We start from the raw sequence: 19,502 nt of genomic DNA, 5'->3' as shown, positions 1-19,502 counted from the left end.
GAGGGCAACATGAGGTGGGTTGTTGGTCGGGCTAGTTTGGGCTGGGGTAATCGGGGGTTGGAGGCTTGCATTGTTTTGCAACTACTGTATTGACATGGAGGAGGATGGAGTGGGTTGTCTCTGCTATGGGTAAACTCATTGAGATAAAGAGGTGGACCCTGATTTACAATTAGAGCACGGGAACCCCCCTGATTGTATCATATGTGCACAAATGATAACCAAACCGCTGGTATTGTGCGCTTCTTGAAGTGGCATTTTGGTAGTGTGCAGCACTTTTCAAAACAGTTGAGCAATGTATATAACTGTATTGGTACTACACTAAACATCTGTCTTTCCTCACCAAAAGATCATCATAGCTTGCAAATTATTTGATCCAGACTCTGGCACAGTATCCCAGTACCAAATTGAGACCCTGGTGCAGGGGAGCCGAGCGTAATATTAAGGGGTTCGGAGCAGGTCCCCCTTTGCTCAGTCTTAGATGTCCCTGATAACGCGATTGTCAATCAAAAAGCAGAGACCTCAGTGATTTCCGATCTGCAGGCGTCAGCCGCTGCAGACCCTCGTTCACTCAGTTCCTGCTTTCACGCTGTTGTTGCTTGCGTTGCTCTGCATTAAGTTGTCACTTTGTCCGATATGCATCAAGAGCTTGCTTTGTGGCTGCCAGTTCTCCCTCGCTGCCTCCTCCTCATCTTCGTGCGCCCTCCCCTCGCCCCACCCTTCCTCCTCCTCCTTCCCCTCAGGTCCCATGACCTGTCTCCGGTCTCTGCAGGACCTGTGCGCGCGAGCTGAGCTCCAGAGATGGCAGCCCCGGGACAGCAGCGGGAGGACACCATTGGCCTCTGGTTGAGTGAGTACCGACTCTATTGGCCGGGTGAGAGTAGGGAGGGAGCTACCACAAGCACCGTCCACGTTTCTGTCAGTCCATCTCCTGAGGGGAAACTGCTGCTCTCACGCGCGCTTCAAAACTTTCAAAGTATGACGCTTACAGTAAACTTATTAATAGTCTTGTTGCCAAGGGCGTTTGGGTTATTTGGGAATCAGTCTGTAAGGCATCTGCACCGCTGCAAACCTGCACGTCATCTCTGGTACTGTGCACATCACGAATTCTCCGAGTCTACCACGAAAGAAGGAGGAAGTCGAGTGCACAAGATAAGATCGTGTGCTCAGTGCTCAGCAGCAGTGACACAGGCCTCGGTGCCCAGAAGGGTTGGACAGTATACAATAATAGACAGTCCCGCACATAAAGACACCCCAACTGATCGCACCCCAGCCTATTCACTGCAAACCACCCGACCAAGTTGGCCCTGCCAGTCTTACCCACACTGTCCATCATGTGGCATACATGGGCATATTCTACCAGTACTTTGCTCACATTCAGCTTTTTCGTACCATCCATCAGTGTCATTTGGAAGCAGCACTTTGGAGTCCGTCGGCTGCCACGCAGCGCCCGTTTCCTGACAACATATAACTTATCTTGTGGCCCTCATTTGCCACTCCTAACCCTTCGCCATGGAATTCCATTCCCAGCCCATCTCAAATTGCCCTCTTGTCCGTTTCGTGTGGGCCGCTGCGTTGCTCCTGTTGCCTCCCCCTCGCCCATTTTATGTCTGCTTTCCAAATGTGCCGCCATCTCAAGTCACCTGTCTGTCGTCGCCACCCACATCCTCTGTCTCTTGAGCTTGTGTCCCGTCTTCACAGTGGTATATCCTAGTTTACCCGTGCACACGTCCGCCACAGGCCCATCTCCTGGGCCCCTCTGGTAAGTTTCACAGCCTGGCTTTAGTGGCTCCCCGCCCTTGTCATGTGAACACACGCCCGCCTCATGCCGTTACTTTTTTTATTTCAAATATGTGTATACATTTTCACATAATACCTTTATCAATGGGCAGAATAAGTATTCCAGAAATACACTACCCACTGCACTGGGAATATAACTTTACATTTAAAAAAAGACATTGGACACCCTACATGATACATCTATAATTACAAACGATCATTTGGAACCGGGGGCAGGTTTTCAATCTTAATGGCACTGTGATGCCTCAGGCTTAGTTTAGCCTCTTATCTGATGCCCAAGTCGACCAGGAAGAGCAGCGATTAATGTTTTAGCTGTCCATTCTTTAGGAATTCCAGATTTTTTGTAATGAAAGTCTCCCCCCCTTAATTGGTTGCATTAATAAGCTAAAATGTGAGCATCCAGATTTTCTTTGTAGTATTTTCACATTTTGTTCCCTTAAATCAAAAATGCTGCATGCAGAAAATATAAATGTGATGTTACTGTTAATGATATTTCCAGAACACTGGATAATAAATGCAGCTCTAAAAACTACCAATCCGAATATCAAGAGAAAAGCATTAACCTGGTCAGACTGGCGGCCAGAGAACAGCAACTGCAGAATGTAAAAGCCTCCCGGAGGATCCTGCTCCCCCGCCGGGACTGAACGGCCAGCGGGGGAGGAGCACGAACCCCAGGCAAACCCTGTGGGGAATAAAACCCTGGGCGGTCTAGATGGACAGCTCCTCAAGTGTATGGGACCCCTTCAAGCGTAGAAACTCTGGGAGACTGAGGCTCGGATTCTATAGAGCAAAGAAATGACAGGTAAGTTACGAGAAAAAACGTTAAGTATGGAAACAGTAGAAGCAAAGGAAGGGTAAGCTCTTACGGAGAATTTCAAAACGGGTTTGGGTTTGGATAGGGTGGCGAAGCACAATCGGTACCGTTATAAGTCTGTAAACCTGATCCCGAAGACTCCGGAGGTTCCTAGAAGACGTAAGGAGTAAATAATGGAACAAGTAAAGGAAGCTGGAATCCAAATAAAGAGGTAACTCACTGTCTCTAGAAGGACTGGGATCCCGCTGTGTCCCGACCGTTTGAACGTGAGCGAAGGGTCGGAGAATGCAGAAGGACCCGGAAGTATTAACTGGATCTGAAGTGTCGCGGAGAGAATGCACGGCAAAGGAATTCTGAGATGGGAGTGAAAGAAAAAGGGAGTTAGGACAGAAAAGGATCACAGCAATTCAGAAGGATAGAGGCATGCCCCAGATGTGAACTTACGGAGCGCCACTCCAAACAGTAGCGACGCTTCGAGGAGAAAGTCTTCGGTCCTTTAATGGGATCACGTGACTCGCCGCTGGCGTCTGTTGGAAGCGTGAATAAACTAGACTGCTGATACTCATATAGCCAGGAGCTGCCACCATCGGTAATGCATAACGTTGTATCGATCCACATAGTCTCCTATGTAACAAGGACCAAAGTCTGAAAGGTGTAACATGCAACTTGAGAGCAATGGGCATTGTACCTGTCTGTACATAAGGACATGGCAGCGGGCGCCTGCATGAACCGAGGAGGGAGGTGGTGACAGATAGGCGGCATAGTACGCGCCAACAACATTATTAGCCAGTATCCAATGTCCAGGGGGAGATCATTGTCGCATCACTTTTCGGTGGACACAGGGATTTCTAGGCATCTTTTAAATCTGAGATGGTGGCGCATTAAAGACCTCTTCAGGTGCACAACATTCATGCTGTACTTCATTCTCAAGGGCTGGTATCCTAGGGTACAAGGAGCAAGCATGAAGGGGGACGGGGGGGGGGGCTATAGGAGACATGGAGAGCCTGGGATCAGAGAGGAAAGATAGATGTCTAGCGGGACACTAGTTGTTCCAGAGATGACGGGACAGGGGGGTTAGTAAAGGGCGGGGGAGGGCATGGATTGATTTGAAGACCCAGAATGTATTTATTTATTAATGCACATTTAGCCATACACTGGCTTTGGATACATCCATTCAACACTGTCTCGGGAGGATAGCTCAGGGGCAACGTGCTCGGCTTGGGAGCAAGACTACGCAGAGAAACCAAGGTTCCCGCTCAGAAACCTCTGAGTATTAAGCGCGTTATAAATAAACAATTACAGTTACTGCATAAAATTATCAAAATCAATTTCTCATAATATGAAAAGTAATACGTACACTATAAAAGAGTAGTAACACATCACTTTTAATATATACCCTCTCCAAGACCATCTAAAATCTTCATAATTTCCACGTACAATCTTACCATATAATAAATATGTTTCCGATCGTTACCTTGCATACAATTATTCAATAGCATTTCTGGACTTGATATATTTTAGTTGTCGTCCATTTTCCAAATTTCCCCACTATTATTATCTAGGCTTCACAATCAATAGTTCTGTAGTAATTTCACCCTCTTGAAATCGACAGTGAGTGCTCCATTCTATAAACATTTCGAAGCTAGAACTCATACATCCAACTTTACCCACATCCTGCAAAGCTAGATAAGAGTTAAGAAATTCGTTTAATAATGGTATTATCTTTCAGACTCTTCAATGCCCCGTAGTACATCACCTCACAGAATCTGCGGCACATCGAGTGCCAGCATGCTTTGTGTCAGAAGGGATGTGTGGCAATGTAGCATGCTAAATCAACTGGGGTGCGGTTTGTGATGGTGAGGACCTTCTCAGAGGGGTTGGTATGAGTAAAGCAGAGGAGAGACCAATGGTGTAGGCTGTTGAAATCTTTAGTTTGCTGGGTCCTGTGGCATTTTAGTGTTTCGGCAGTAAGCCATCTAAGGAGAGGGTGTATTTTGCAAATGTTTAGGAAATCGCAGTGGGCTGACGTGTCTAAGTGTGAAAGTTTGCAAGTCGCATTTGGTCAAAGTTGGCACGGATTTCTAGGCGTGAATGGAGAGTAGAATGGAGTGGCGAAGGAGAAGAAGGCAAGAAAACTTTGGGGACGGGGACGAGAAAGTCGTTTTTTGTCTTGGCTGGTTTCAACATCAGGCAGTGGGTAGCCATGCATCGATAAAAGGAGTTTATAGTGAATCAGCGAAGGAGGTGGCAATATGGTTGTCAGTGCATTTGGCTTCCATGTCTGTGTAAATTTTTATGGCCAAAGTTTATTTTATTTGGAGTTAGGACTACAGGAGTCTTCAGATGTGACTGCTTAGTAGGTTTATTGCGAAGAAACTCAATTTAAGATTTGAAGAAGGATAAACTGGCTCACGTTGATCGTTGGTCAAGGTTATTGCTGATTTTGTTTGTCCATGTGTACTATCTGTAAGCAAAGTCTCACGAGGGATTTTAGGAAAATGTGCAACTATGCTAATTGACAATGCAGTGGAGTCTGTGAGTGTTCAGAAGAGGACAGGAATCCAGGCACGGATCGTTGCAGTCATCTGCTGGTCAGGACAAGGGTTTGCATAATGACTAATTGCACTCGCAAGCAATTTTATGATTGTTTAATTTCAACATACTTTGTGACATTTACAGGGACTGCCCGTTTTTAATGTCTAGGGAAACTCTTTGGACCATGACATTGGGAGGAGCACCCTATATTTTCTTGGACACTAGTCATCTGTGGCATCGTCCAGCACTGGAATGGCTTCTTTTACATTTGGACATCCTTTGTTTTAGTCTTTTGATTTGAACCCATAATCCTTCACTGCAGAGAAGACCATTTTGGGTTTTGTTATCCTTAACTCTGCCATCCTGCTTCTGAAAATAAACCGTCTTGAGAAGCCTGTATATTCTGGTGAGTATGTTCTGTTCGCCTCCACACACTCATCACACCCTGAAAGTGAGCTCTCTTGGACTTGGAGAAAGTGTTTTTCAAGTGAGAGCAAATCGAATTTTAAAGCATGTGTTCAGCAGGGACCTGGTTTCAGCCCGCGTGTCTGCTTCCTGCTGCTCGTCAGGTGCTGTGAGGAGGAGTCAGACATGGGAGACATATGCATAGGTGGAATTTTCTCACAAGTTGCGATTTAGTAAATAATAAAGGGTGAGACAAACACCTAACATTCCTTAACCTAACATGTAGTTCCTATCTATCAAACTAAAGCTAAAGGAAAAGGACCTAATGTCTGTCCCTCACACTTGGAGATACAATAAAAATCCTATTGGAATCATTTGACTGTTTCAACTTTACAAAATAACATAAGAATTCAAAACATAAACGAAAACAGGAATTCATGTGACCATGGTTGGATCCCCTTTCCCTGGATCAATTCAGTTCAATTGTAGAAAAGTTATTTTTCACTAGCCAAATTCTATTCCAAGCAGAATACACTGTTAGTTTCATCCAATGTGTGCTTCGCTTATCTCAGTTCCAACAAAGGTTTCTCACTCCTAAGATAATTCACAGTTTTTACAACATTCTATTTGGCAAACCACAATGACTTGCTCTGCAAACATCAAGTCGAAAAAGACAATGTCAAAAGTTCCTTTCTTAAAAGACAAATTACTTGCACTTCTTTGGAGGCAATACCTTAGCCAGGATGATTCATTCAGAAAGTTACGTTTTAGTCAGGATTGTTATATGACAGTTTACCACAACACAGCAGTGGAATTGCCACTTCTTTTCCACCACACCCATCCACCGCATTCACAGTGCTTCAAATCATATTCTTCCTCGTCCACTCGCCTGCCATGACTAATCACTATTTGTCCCTTTCCAGGTTTACTCGCCTGCCAGGATAACATTCCTACTACTACAGCTTGTACTCTGTGTGGAAGCTTGTTCAAACGTTCCACACTGCAATCCTTATTAGTGAAAGTGGATCCAACATCAGCTTCTTGAATAAGTCTTTTGACTTGCAAAACAATTGGTTTACAGCTTCATTCACACAACTGATAATGATTCTCACATTCGTCTACACATAGGTCTACACATCACTTCCTCTACCTTCCCACTTGGGGCACTCATCTGGCTTCCTCCCCTACCTCCCATGAGATGACCCAACAAGGCGGAGGTATCAACAATCATCAAGGGAAGCCCCGTGGGGCTCTGCTTGATTTTCAGCATACCTTTGATGCCACAATATATCTTCATTTTTGTGTGTTGTGGCTGCAAACTTTCATCATGCAGCACCTTCAGTGGCGCTGCCTCATGGGCCCTGATGGTTTCATGCCGGTCAGCTTGCCCAACTCCATCATGGCCTAAAGCACCTTTGTTCTTCAGGCACCGGAGTGCCTTTGCTTGCCTCACACTGCGGCTGTGCTGATTGGCCCTCTTCCACTACATCTGGCCAATCAGCAGCCAGCAGGCGGGACAGCTGGCCCTTCCACCTAATGCCCTCATCAAAGGCCCCTATCTACCCTGGCCTGGACATCTCTTCCTCTCCCGTCCCACTTGGGCCACTCATCTGGCTCTCTCCCCTCCCTCCCATGAGATGACCCAACCAGGCAGACTTATCATCAGTCATCAAGGTAAGCCCACTGGGGCTCAGCTCGATTTGCTGCACACTTTTGATGCCACAATGTATCTCCATTTTTGTGTGTTGTGGCTGCAAACCTTCATCATGCAGCACTTGCAGTGGAGCTGCCTCGTGGGCCCTGATGGTTTCATGCCGGTCGGCCTGCCCCACTCCATCATGGTCGCCGGCACATTTGTTCTTCAAGCACCGGAAGTGCCTTTGTTTGCCTCGTACTGCAGCGGTGCTGATTGGCTGTGTTCCACTACATCTGGCCAATCAGCAGCCAGCAAGCCGGACAGCTGGCCGTTCCACCTAAATTCCTCATCAAAGGCCCCTGTCTGGCCCTGTCCGGGCCTGGCTGGACCGTTGGCCCCCCTTTCTTCTCCCTCTACTCAGCACTTCTTAGTAGTCACCTAGACTTGGGGGGCTGTCTGTGGCCTTCCATGCAAGACACACCAGAACGCTACTCAGCTGATTCATTCGTGAGTTGGCAGCTCTCCTACAATCGATTCAAAATGACATTACATCTGAGCCACTTTCATTTTCATGTGTAAGTGTGCCTCTGCATAAAATCGATTCTAGGTGCTTATTGGTGCCTTCCTATTCCATCCCCTCCTTACTCACTGTTAGGCAGAATTATATGCAGTACCCTTTGGGAACACCACACACAATTAAGACTACAAATGACAGTGCAATTTCACCTTTGGTACAAACCTGTACTACTCATTTATAGTGGTAGCAGTAGCAGAGCAGCCAGACTTATCTCAAGAATAAGTGAGCAGTATCAAATAGTTACACAAAGGACAGCAATTACTATGATTCAGGCAAACACTGACTCAAGGTTTTCAAGTAAAAGAATATACATTTATTTCACTCTTCAGTTGTATAACATTACACTATTATAAGCAGTCTAAAAATCACTCTCTTAATACACCACACCACTTCCCTTAAATTCCAGACAAGTTAAGCTCACAAAATGAAGTGGGAGCAAAATGGCACTCCAGCAATTTAAAAGGGAGGTAAAACTAAAGTTAACAGAAATGGATCAACTCCAACAGGTAAGTACTCAGGGCAAGCAAACAAGAGAGACTACAATGATAAAATCAGATAGAAAAGGCTTAGGGCCAAAGTCAATGGTTCAAAAGTCTTTTGCTCAAGATAACACAGTTCAGGGTATTTTGCGGTAAAGTTCGTGGCACGGTTTCCAGACGAGATTGGTTGGTAGAAAAGTTAGTTCAAAGAGAAAAGAAGGACAAGCCCTCGGATTGGAGAAAGATTTCAAACACTTTCACCGCGGCTGAACGAAATGAACAACCAGATTTGCACAGTACCTTAAAACGGAGAGGGAGCTGTAGCTGAGGCATAAGTTCCTGGTAGTTCCTGCAGGCTCACAGTTCCTGAAGCGACTGTCAGACTGGTCAGAAGTAGGACAACTGGAGGGTTCTGCACTACCCAGGGAAGAAACCAGGAGCAGAGCAAAGCAACAAATAAAAGGTGCGCTCCTTAAAACCCAAGCAAGGTCCAACCTTCCTTGCTATCCGGCCCAGTGTAGCTCTGTACAGCGAATTCGACCAGAGGAGGGGTCCTGGCTTGCAGTTTGAGTGAACTGGTTGATCCCACCAGCTAAAGGGAAGAAGTTTTCTGGAGGATACTTCTCTGTCGTCTAATTCTGAAGATTTGGACCTGCAGCAGGGCTTCACCGGGCGGTTCCGTCGTTGTGGGGGTCCTCTTCTTCCAGTTCCTCATTGGTTCTTTCGTTCCAGTGGCGACTCTGCTCTTCCAGTCCCAGAGACCTGTTTTTTATGCAGTTTTTCCGCATTCATACAGCCTGGCTGTCGATCACACAGCAGGGTGGCTGGCCTGGCAAGGCCAGTCCCCTTAGCCAATCAGACAGGAGTGCGACTTGGGTTACCAAGGGAACCCATGGCAGGGGTCCTAAAACCCCTCACTTACATCCTGCCTACCCAGACTCTCAGGCACCTAAAGGAGGGCTTCTGTGTGGAAGCCTGCGAAAAAGCTATGAACAAAGGGACCAAACCTGGTTTGGCACACACAGTAAAACACGAGAAAGACTTTAACAAAAAGGAATGGCTAATAAACCCAGCCGGAGCCAAAATAAAATGTATTTGGTCAAGCGGGTTTATGTTCCAGGCTAATATAATAACCTCAAACATTACCTTGTTTATGTAAGTTAATCGCGGTAGAAAAGTTAGGGTAGATAGCACTGCCACCAGCCAAGTCTTAATGTAAAGGCAGCGAAACAATGCCCCAAAAGGCACAGACAAAAAGGGATAAGAATTAACCCTTTCCAGTACTCCATGGAAGATGGGGTGTCCAGGGTCTGTGGTTTAAAGTGACTAAGGTAAAGTTAATGGCAACTTCCCCTTTTCTGGGGGACTGCAGTCAGCCCCAGAAAATGGAGTCAATGGGAAGTCTAAAAGACAACCCTGTGTCACTGCACTGAAGGTGCTGTGTAACACACATGAAAATGATGGTGCCCTGGAGTAGGTGAGGCTCCAGTGCCCTAGATCACACAAAAAGTAGAAACACACATAGCGAAAAACATGTAAGAGTGGGAAAAAAGGCTCATACTCTTACCAGATGAAAAGATTAATCCTAGAAATCCAGCAAAGCTGCTGAGGGACTCAGTAGGTAAGGGAAATCAACCATTTATGAGAATTCTCCCTGTGTTTTGCACTTATTTGCTCTGTTCGTCTTACCGTACACCTCCCCATTCCCTCTCTCCCTCTTTCTTGTTTAGCTCTACATTAGTGTAACAAACGCCATGCACGTGCATTATTTTTAGTCTTATGTTGTAACAGTTTGTATTCCTCCGGTCTGATGTTGTACCACTAAACACATTGCATTTGCCCATTCTGAATGCAACAATGACTATTAAGAACGTCAAACTTTCTAATCCCTCCCTGCGTTGGAGCGCATTGAAACGCTTGTTTTTAAGTGTATAGGTGCTATATAAATGACCAATAATAAATAAATAAGTCTGTTTTTCACAGGCAATACAAGTTACAATTCTCTCCCCCTTCATCATTCTACAAGGAGGGCTGTTCTCCTGCTATCTCTGATCCACACAACCTATTGGCTGGGGCCAATGCAGTTTGTAACTTTCTCACACAGGGAATTTCACTCTGGGACTGTCACCTTCAAATTGCCTTTGTTTAACTCTCAACTTTCTTTGACTTTGGCAATGTAAGTTACAATGTACACTTGCTGGGTTTCCCTCTGTGAGCAAATTGTATCCCCTTTGTTTTATTCTCACCATGTTTTGGCTGCGGCAATGCAGATCACAATAGTTCCTTATTGAATGGTTCCCTTTAGAGAAGTTGAATTCACTGTTCTTAATTATTGCCCCCTTTTGGCTTTGGCAATGTGGGTTATAATTAAGACTTCTAGTTTTCCGTTTCAACTGGCTCAACTGGCTATCCTCTTACCTCTCCTCCCGCTCTTTTACTGTTTCCTGGGGAGGTTGCTCCTCTCCCACCCAGCCTCTGGAATTCAGAGTACCCCATGGTTCGGTGCTTGGTCCTTTCCTGTTCTCACTCTACACCTCTCTCCTTGCCCCTGTTATCTCCTCGTTTGTCATCTCTCACCATTTCTATGCCGATGACACGCAGCTCTTTCTTTCCTTCTCTTCCTTCTCTCCAGATCTCCACCTTAAACTTTCCTCCTGTCTTACTGCCATTAAAAACTGGATGTCTTCTCACTTTCTTTCCCTTAACTCTGACAAAACTGAAGTACTTTTCTTCCCCTCTAACGCCCTTCCCCCTCCCTCTCCTTCTCCTCAATCTTATTTTCTCCCCCACGCTCGCAACTTAGGCATTCACTTCGACTCTTCTCTCACTTTTTCCCATCATATTTCTCTCACCTCTCGTGCCTGCCGCTACCACCTCTATAATATTCGCAAAGTCCGCCCCTCCCTCACTTTCCATGCTACTAAACATTTTATCTCCTCCCTTATCTTCTCTCGCCTCTTCTACTGCTCCTCCTTACTCTTTGGTCTACCTACTTCACATCTCGCCCCCCTCAAATCTATCTACCACTCTGCCATCCGTACCCTCTGTCTCCTCACCTCCCGTGACTCCATCTCTGCTTCCCTATCCTCCATTGGCTGGCTTCCCTTTCACTCCCAACTTAAATTTCATTTTCTCTGCCTAGTCTTCAAATCCCTCCATGATCTTGCTCCCCCTTATCTCTCTTCCCTTCTCGCTTTCTACAACCCGCTCGCTCCCTTTGTTCCGCTGACCACTTCCTCCTCACTGTTATGTTCCTCCTTCCCATTGTGCCCCCTCTCGTTTCCGCTCCTTCCAACTCCTTGCCCCCCTCCACTGGGACTCCCTACCTCTCTCAATCCGCTCCATCCCTACCTTTTCCTCATTCCGCACGTCCCTTAATTCTCTCCTTCTCCATTCCCCGCCATGATTCCCCTCCCCCTTCTCACTCCCCCTACCCCACCCTTTCCCTCTTCCCCTTAATCCTCTCCCTCCACTTCCCCTCCATCCCTTCCTCACCCTCACCCCTTCCGTTCCCCTCCTCCTCCTCCCACCCATCCTCCCTCTTCCTCCTAGCTTTGCTCTACTTCTCTCCCTGTTCCCTTGTGCCTAATTGCTCTACATACTGTTTTGTTGGTCTGATTCAAAATTGTAATTTGCTTCTACTGTTACTGTTATTTTGTTATTGTTAAATGTATCCTGTTGTTGTTAACATGTGCAGCGCTTTGGTGTAAAGCGCTATATAAACTTAAAAATACAAATACAAAATACAAATACAAACTTATTTTTACACATAAATACAGACGGAAATCAATCTGCATTCTGTCTGTATTTATTTATAAACATTGAAAAAATCAGAAAAACAGGTCTTTCTGTCTGGTTCTCTATGATGCCACTCATACATCGCAGGCCAATCGCATTGCAGATTGGCAGAATGGAGAGAGTATGTTCTATGAAAATAGCATTAATTTTGTGAACGCTGAGGCCTAACGGTATGTGGCGCGTAATAAGAATTAAAATAAATAAAGTAAATAAATTAAAGTTCTTTAAATTGCAGACAGCATATATCTTAAAGCAGCAACAGTCACAGGTGCAACCGCTTGTTTTTATGGAAAAAATTGAGTTAGCATTTCTTTCCTATATGGCTGCATGTGTGCTTTAATAAATACATTTTATTAGAATAATGCAGAAAAATACTGTTTGCGAATTATCTTTTTTTTTTATGACAAAAAAGAAATGTATATGAACACAGAAAAAAGCCCCAAAAATAAATATGCATAAATACAGACGAAATGGGAAAAAAAATAAATACCATCATACCGGGAGCCTTAGTTATAATATTCTTCTGCTTGACCCCTCCCTTTAGAGAGATTGGGCCTCATTACGACCTAGGCGCTAATGGGGTAACGGCACCGTAAAAGGCTGCGGCGCCGTTAACCTATTAGCGCCTAATTAGAGGTCCCTTTACCAGCCGTTAAAGTAGGGACCCGCAAAGGGACCTTGGTGCTAAGTACAGTGCCGCAATTTGCACCTTCCCCATTCCCATTGAGCCCTATGGGGCAAAAATGGGAATGGGGAAGGGCCATGGAGGAAAGGGGAATTACCACCCCGCCAACCTTGTAATGGGGTGGTAATTCCCCCTTTCTCCATGTCGGAGTCGGTAACTTACCGGCATTGACCATGGTGCTAATAGCACCATGGTCTTCCGCCAGGGTCGTAATGAGGCCCATTGTCTTTGTTTTGCTTTATTTTACAAGTTTGGTATTCAAAAGTGCATTTCTGCACAGCCCTCTATTGGTGAGCGCCCGAGGGTTACCTATGTCAGGCCTACTCACTGGTCTGCTCTTGCATCTCCTTTCAACCTGCTGCTGGTGTTTCTGGGCTCATCGGGATTTCCCTCGTTTTTGACAGATGCCTGCCTAGGGCTTTTCGTGCTGTCTTGGAGCTCACTCTGCTTCACATGCGCTTCGGTGAACTCATTACACCGGAGCAAGGTGCAGGACTCGGAAAGCATCTCCCTCCTTCAGGACAGCTGGCCTTCACACTATTTCCGGCTGCGCCTCCTCTGCATCCCCTGGGCACCACAACCTCTACCAGTTTAACTGCACGGCGTCACGCTATTCGAAAATCTGCATTGCCGAACTCTGCTCTCTCCAACTGCTTCTACTGCTCCCTCTCCTGCTTCTTCTTATTGATGACCCACACCTGAAAGGTCTTTATAAAGGTCCTGCTCAGGTGGGGGTCATTATGACAACTAGACCGCACACTACACTTTAAAACTCTGGACTCCTCGTCCTCATCCCAGTACTAGGAGCATCTTGGCACTTGAAGTTCATAATGTTCAAAGTTGTTTTAAAAACATAATTATCCACTTTGCAATAGGCCATCAGGACTGTAGGATCATCAGGGCAATTATTAAGGGGATTATCCCATTTCTCCTGACCCTAGTCCCCTCCCATGTGATCCCACCGCAAAATACCGCCCCCAGGGTCAGGATCCGTTAGCGGCTGCCTTTCCCTGGCCACATGAGAAGGGGTCCAGGCCTGGGAAGCACACTCTGGATGGCAGAGAAAGGTTGCATTGTATGTTCTGGCTGAGGAAAATGTCCACATTGGATCTTTGATGACTTGGGGCTAGGATCCTGTATATAACAAGATTTTTGGTGCCGACAGATAAAGCCACAGATCCAGGCAACCCTGAAGAGGACTGGGAGAGTATCCAGCGACTCTGTGACCTCATCAACGCCGATCCAGAGGGGTGAGCATAAACCAGAGCTCTTACTTTTATATAACGTGACATAGCAGAGAAAAAAAGGTTTCATTATGTAGAATAGGCGTGGGACTCTGGAGCCATGGGAGTGACACTAGAAGTTAAGGGACGTACTCTGATTATTTTTAAATCGACTTTTTTTAGAAACTTATGGAGGGTGGACCATTAATTGATGTTTTTCTCAGATTGTTGTTTAATCACTCTTAAAAACATTGAACTTTCATAACAATACAATTTTCCACACAATAAACCGAAAAAAGAAACCACCCCAAGGACCTGTGTAACCCCAAATTGGTACATGCATTTACAGTCAAACTGGTCAAACCAGTGTTTTGTAAATTATTTATTTTATCCTATCACAGGCCAGTGTGTCACAGAGTCCTAGGCATTAGACGTAAGTGTACCATGAGGGAAAACTATCAAATGCATTATATTGCATCATGTTGCATCGTCTCATCACACTAGGAAGCAGCTTTAAGGCAGCATAATAGTGTTAGTAAAATAACGAAACAAGCAATGAGGCAAATCTACATGTGTTCCACAAGCCCAAAAGGATTGAATACATCTGTATCACAAGGTCTGCTTTACAGAACACAACTGTGATAGGGTCCAGGGTATCAGACTCTGGGCTATCAGAAGCATGGGTACCGCGAAGTCTGAGACAACATACACAAATGTCATGAGGTCTGAGGTACCTGTCATGCCTGTATAAGAGAGCCAGAGTCATGAAACATGAACATATTCATATCACAAGGTCTCATTGTATATTTCACATGTCATTAATATTTAGGGAACACTTTTGTTTAGTTGGTTAATTTGTAAGGTACACAAATTGCTGAGGCCTTTACACGCTTCTTCGGAATTTTATGCAGAGCTATCACACGATACAACACATATGTATCATAGAGTTAGGGGTTTTTCATTGTAAACATGCATAAGCAGTTTTGTCATCCTGTGGTGGTAAGGTAACAAAACACTCACTCATGTGCATTTTTTGCAGCCCACTGATCGCTACCAGACTTCTGGCGCATAAAATTCAGTCACCTCAAGCAGCAGAGGCTCTCAGAAGCTTGACGGTAAGATGCTACACCTCTCAGTTTTTGAAGGGGTGCAGCTGTTAAACCCTTAACCAACCTATGACCAACCCTTCATTCTTAAACACTTCTTCATTCACACTGCCCTGTCATCTGCCCATGGGGTCATCATCCGACTCTTCAATAGGGGTGGCACACTCAACCGGGCAGAAAGGGAAAACATTAAATGCCCATTTATAATTCATGAGGGGTTTTGCCTTTTTGTACTAGCCATATCGTTAATCTTCCCACTATTCGGGATCATCACCCTCTCAGCATCTGTAGATGCATCGCTTTCTCATCCATCTCTGCAAATGTCTTTCTGCAATTCCATCCATGGGCTTGTCACACTACAATTTCATCCATTAAGTTCATGTCACTCTTTGACTTCCATCCTTGGGAGATCCAATCCTCAACAGCGAATTAAGCTTTCCCTCTTCATCTATGTGGACCACCCACTTGGGCGGTACCCCCAGGATCCCAAGGTCTGAACTACCCATGCAGATGTTAGCCCCTAATACATCAAATTAGGCTTTGTGTTATAACCAATTAATGGGGGGCATCATCAGCTGACCCTTCAGTAGGGCATCAACCTATGACCTCAATGAGTTAGATATCCCAGTTCAGCTTCATGGGTTCAGAACCCTCTGTCCCATCCATCAGGCATCAACCTGTAAACTATCACCATGGTGTGGATGTCAATCCCATCTATTGCGTGTTGCCCCATAATAATATTAGTGATATTACATTTTATGTAGTCAGATTCCTTCTGTTTCTAAGCCAGGGGTACAACTTTCAAGTGCATGCTGCTAGCCAGGCCTAAGAAGACACTTGACCCTCAATTCTTCACATACACATGTCACACCATTTGTTACTCGTCAAGAGTCAATTGCCACTAGCCAATGGCAAGTTCACATTTTGAAGTCTGTTCTAAGCACTATAATAGTGCCATTATTGTTACCACATGCAATGGTACTTTAACATGTCAACCCTGCCAAGGATTTGAACCTATCACCTGGGAGTTCATCATCTATGTCTGCGATGAACGCTTAACGCAGCAATCTATCTTATGGCCGCAGGACCCAGCCTTGGGTCTACAAACGCGAATCTATCCATGGGACGTCATTCTGTCATGATTGAATGGGTGTCCCACATTTAGAATGTGCATGTGCAACTAGTTGATCTACTTGATCTGTGGGCCTGAGGGATCTACAAAATGTCACTAACATGTCCGTCTTACCCCTCTAATAGGTGCTGGAGACCTGCATAAATAACTGTGGCACCTCTTTCCACGGGGAGATTGGGAAGTACAGATTCCTAAATGAACTGATAAAGGTTTTATCCCCAAAGGTAAGCTTTAAGGAAACTGCTTGGGAGTTAAGGGATTGATAAACAGGGGTTGAGGGAGAAGGGAGAAAAAATTAGAAGGAGCTCGCGTCTTGTTATTAAGGATCGGCAGGCTGAGGAAGGGGATGCTATGCAGCACAGTTGAACAAGGCTGTGATGGGACTGAGGGGTTGAGATAAGTGAAGGATCCTGGGAATTTGGGACTTGGATTTATGACTACAGATGCTTAGGTTAATGTTTTATGTTGGGGACCGAATATTGGATGCTTGAAGAGTTGCAAGGGAGCTGGACATTTGTATGCTGTGTTGGACCGGAGGGTGGGGGGGGAACATTGGCGTTGGAGATAAGAGTGTGAAGCTGGGCATTTTCGAGTTGGAGAGAAACATATGGTCTGGAGGCTCTTTAAGTGTACTTTAGGTTGAAGGGTTGGAGAGATAAAACATTCAGCACTGGAAAGCAAGGTCATGGCTGAGGATTAGGAGTTGGAGGATAGAGTAGTGGGTCTGGAGAATGGATAAATTGGAAGTATTGATAGAAGAGTAGTGCAGAATCCCTAAATCAGAGACAGGAGATCATTGAGGCTGGATATTTATTAACAAGAAATAGGAAATGTTTCTGGAGGGTCTGTAAGTGGAAATCATTGAGGGTAATGGTGGCATGCGTATTGGGATACATAATACAGTAGGGAATGATAATAAGGTGTACAAGATCAGTCTTCATATTGGGGAGTAGATGACTAAGGTTGAGGGTCATGTGATTTAGGTGTTGTGAAAATTGGGAAGAACACATGTAGGTGACGGTTAACAATTTGGCTTTGGCTGCGCCCCCTCGCTGCACTTTGAGGGTTGAGGTACAGCAAGGGGGCGATTGGAGAACAGGTATTCTTTGAGCACTGTGTGCTTGGAGATTGGACAGTAGTTAAATAAAATGCATAGAATTTGGAGGGTAAAGAGAGGGAGGGCTAAGGAGAACAGTATGGGTGTAGACAGGGGGTAAAAGAAAGGAATAGTGGGTCAAGAGCTGATTTGTTGCAGAACAATGTTGGGCATATGCTTAGGATCAAAACCTATTGTTTGAAAGTTGATGATGAGGTTAGACAGTAGGGTGGCTGGGGTATTTGGGGTGGAGCATAAGAGGTACAAAGCTTGAGGTTTGGTGATTGGGGAAGAATATTGCATTGAGGTTAGAGTAATTTGGACGTATTGAAATTGTAACTTAGAAAACAACAAAACGGTCATTCGGAAACAGTGAACATTGAGGTCTTCAGAGTTAGGTAGAGACAGAGGAATACAAGTGGTGGCTACAAGAGAAAGTTGGATTCAAGGCGTTCTTGAGAATGGGAATCTTATTATAGGGTTAAATGTTGTGGGTTTTAGAGTTCTTTATGTGAAGACTATGAAGAGCATGATGGATGATTGGAATCTGGATTTGGAGAGTAACGTTGGGGTCTCAGGACTGGAATGGTGTGGAGCAGTTAGAGGGCTACAATTTTGGAATGAAGGAGATTTTGGGTAGTGATAGTTGATTGCATAGTCACAGAGTTGTTCCTGGAACATGAGGCATGGCAGCATTCAAGAAATGAGAAATGGAGTTGGACGCTGAAGGAGGGTTGAGGATGGATACGGTGAAATATGATGATTTAACATTCTGGAGTTGAGCAACAGTATTGTGTTCAGAAATTGTGGGTTGTATTGTTGGATTGATGATGGAGGTGAGATAGTAAACTGTTATTTATAGAGCACTTTCTCCAAACCTCTTTACATACATCACTTTATATTCAATTATTATCACCCAGCCAAAATTGGTACTCATTTTATTGACCTCAGAAGGATTAACAGCTAAATTAGCCTTGCAGTGTTTCAAACCTGTGACCTGTGGTGCACAGGCACATACAGATCTCAACTGCAAACTCATAATTTACTGAGCCTTCTTACCTCAGCAGAGCTCTTGACTGGAGCACATGGTTATCCATGAAGATTGAAAGAGTGGAGATTCAAAGGGTATGACATTAGGGTGCGTTATGGCAGTTTCTTGCTGTCATGTGTGATGGGGATGAGTACAACTGGCCTAAGTATATAACAGTTTCTTCCAATCTTTCCTTGTTTTCTTTAGTTGTAGTGTGGTGGTGCAGTCTAGGGCAACTTTTAGAAGGGGCGCAAGGCAGGGAAGTTCAAGATACAGTATAACACAACATTCAAGAAGGTAATGATGACTACTCCAGGATGTTTTTAAAAGAGTACTTTATCTTTTATGATAGTAATTACCTTGTTGTGCATGTTACAGGTAAGTAACGTTTATCAGAAAGTGTATGTTCAATGTTCAAAGGTCATGACTGTATAGGTTCGGGTCTCTGGTAATGTAAAATGTCAACTGAATATTTTGAGAACCAAATTTGGGTTAAAGTACATCAGGGTTACCACAGGATCTTTGTTCAATCAACCAAGAGTTATATTATAGGAATGAATGGGCCAGCTTCCAAGTGCCTAAGCAGGAGACAGTATTGTTGCTGTAGTAGCTCACAATGTTTATTATAGGTCCATTCTTAAAGATGGGGCTCAATCCCATAGGCCTGTGATTGGGGTATGGCAAGAACGGTTGGCCCTGGCCACTTGCTGTGAAAACTTTGGAACTTCACAAAGTTAAGTTCAACCGTGGCAGTCCTAATCATAATTTGGGCAGCAGTAGTTCTAGTGACGATAATGAGGTTCTGCAGGCAAGCAACAAAGCTGAAGACTCACTGGAGAAGGTGTGGTGCGGTACTGCTGTGCTGTTCGCCACTCGTCTGTGTTGATGCCAGAGAGGTGCAGTTGTTGCCCAGTGGTTGCAATTCAGGTAAAACTTTAACTCTGCAAAGTTGGTTGTTGCTTACCTTTTGTATCGATAATGCTCGGGTACTAAACATTCTCTTTTCTCCGGATGCCCAGTGTCCTGCCACTTTGAATTGTGTTTGCACAGGGACAAGCATCAGTGCTTTCTCTGGAAATGAGATGTTAACACTTGCAACCAAACCATGTCTGTCAGGTTAGTTTAAGACTTTTCGGCTTGTCCCGCATTGTTGTCCCCAGATCACATCTGCCAAGGGATTGTCTCCCTG

The 19,502-nt window shown here is 44.9% G+C and overlaps 1 protein-coding gene across 1 annotated transcript in view; it reads left to right on the top strand.

The window, feature by feature from the left end:
• Positions 1-734: 734 nt before the first annotated feature.
• The window catches only part of GGA2 (golgi associated, gamma adaptin ear containing, ARF binding protein 2), a 336,280-nt gene continuing 317,512 nt past the window's right edge, over positions 735-19,502 (top strand). Inside the window, exons 1-4 of the mRNA XM_069647399.1 lie at positions 735-847; positions 13,892-13,976; positions 14,989-15,064; positions 16,313-16,411. Coding sequence (XP_069503500.1) covers positions 799-847; positions 13,892-13,976; positions 14,989-15,064; positions 16,313-16,411 — 309 coding nt within the window. The 5' untranslated portion in view covers positions 735-798. The remainder of the gene's footprint in view (positions 848-13,891; positions 13,977-14,988; positions 15,065-16,312; positions 16,412-19,502) is intronic.

This window comes from Ambystoma mexicanum, chromosome 2q (assembly GCF_040938575.1).
Source record: "Ambystoma mexicanum isolate Mex_15411 chromosome 2q, UKY_AmexF1_1, whole genome shotgun sequence".
Classification (NCBI taxonomy): Eukaryota; Metazoa; Chordata; class Amphibia; order Caudata; family Ambystomatidae; genus Ambystoma; species Ambystoma mexicanum.
This window is presented reverse-complemented; position numbering and strand designations above follow the sequence as displayed.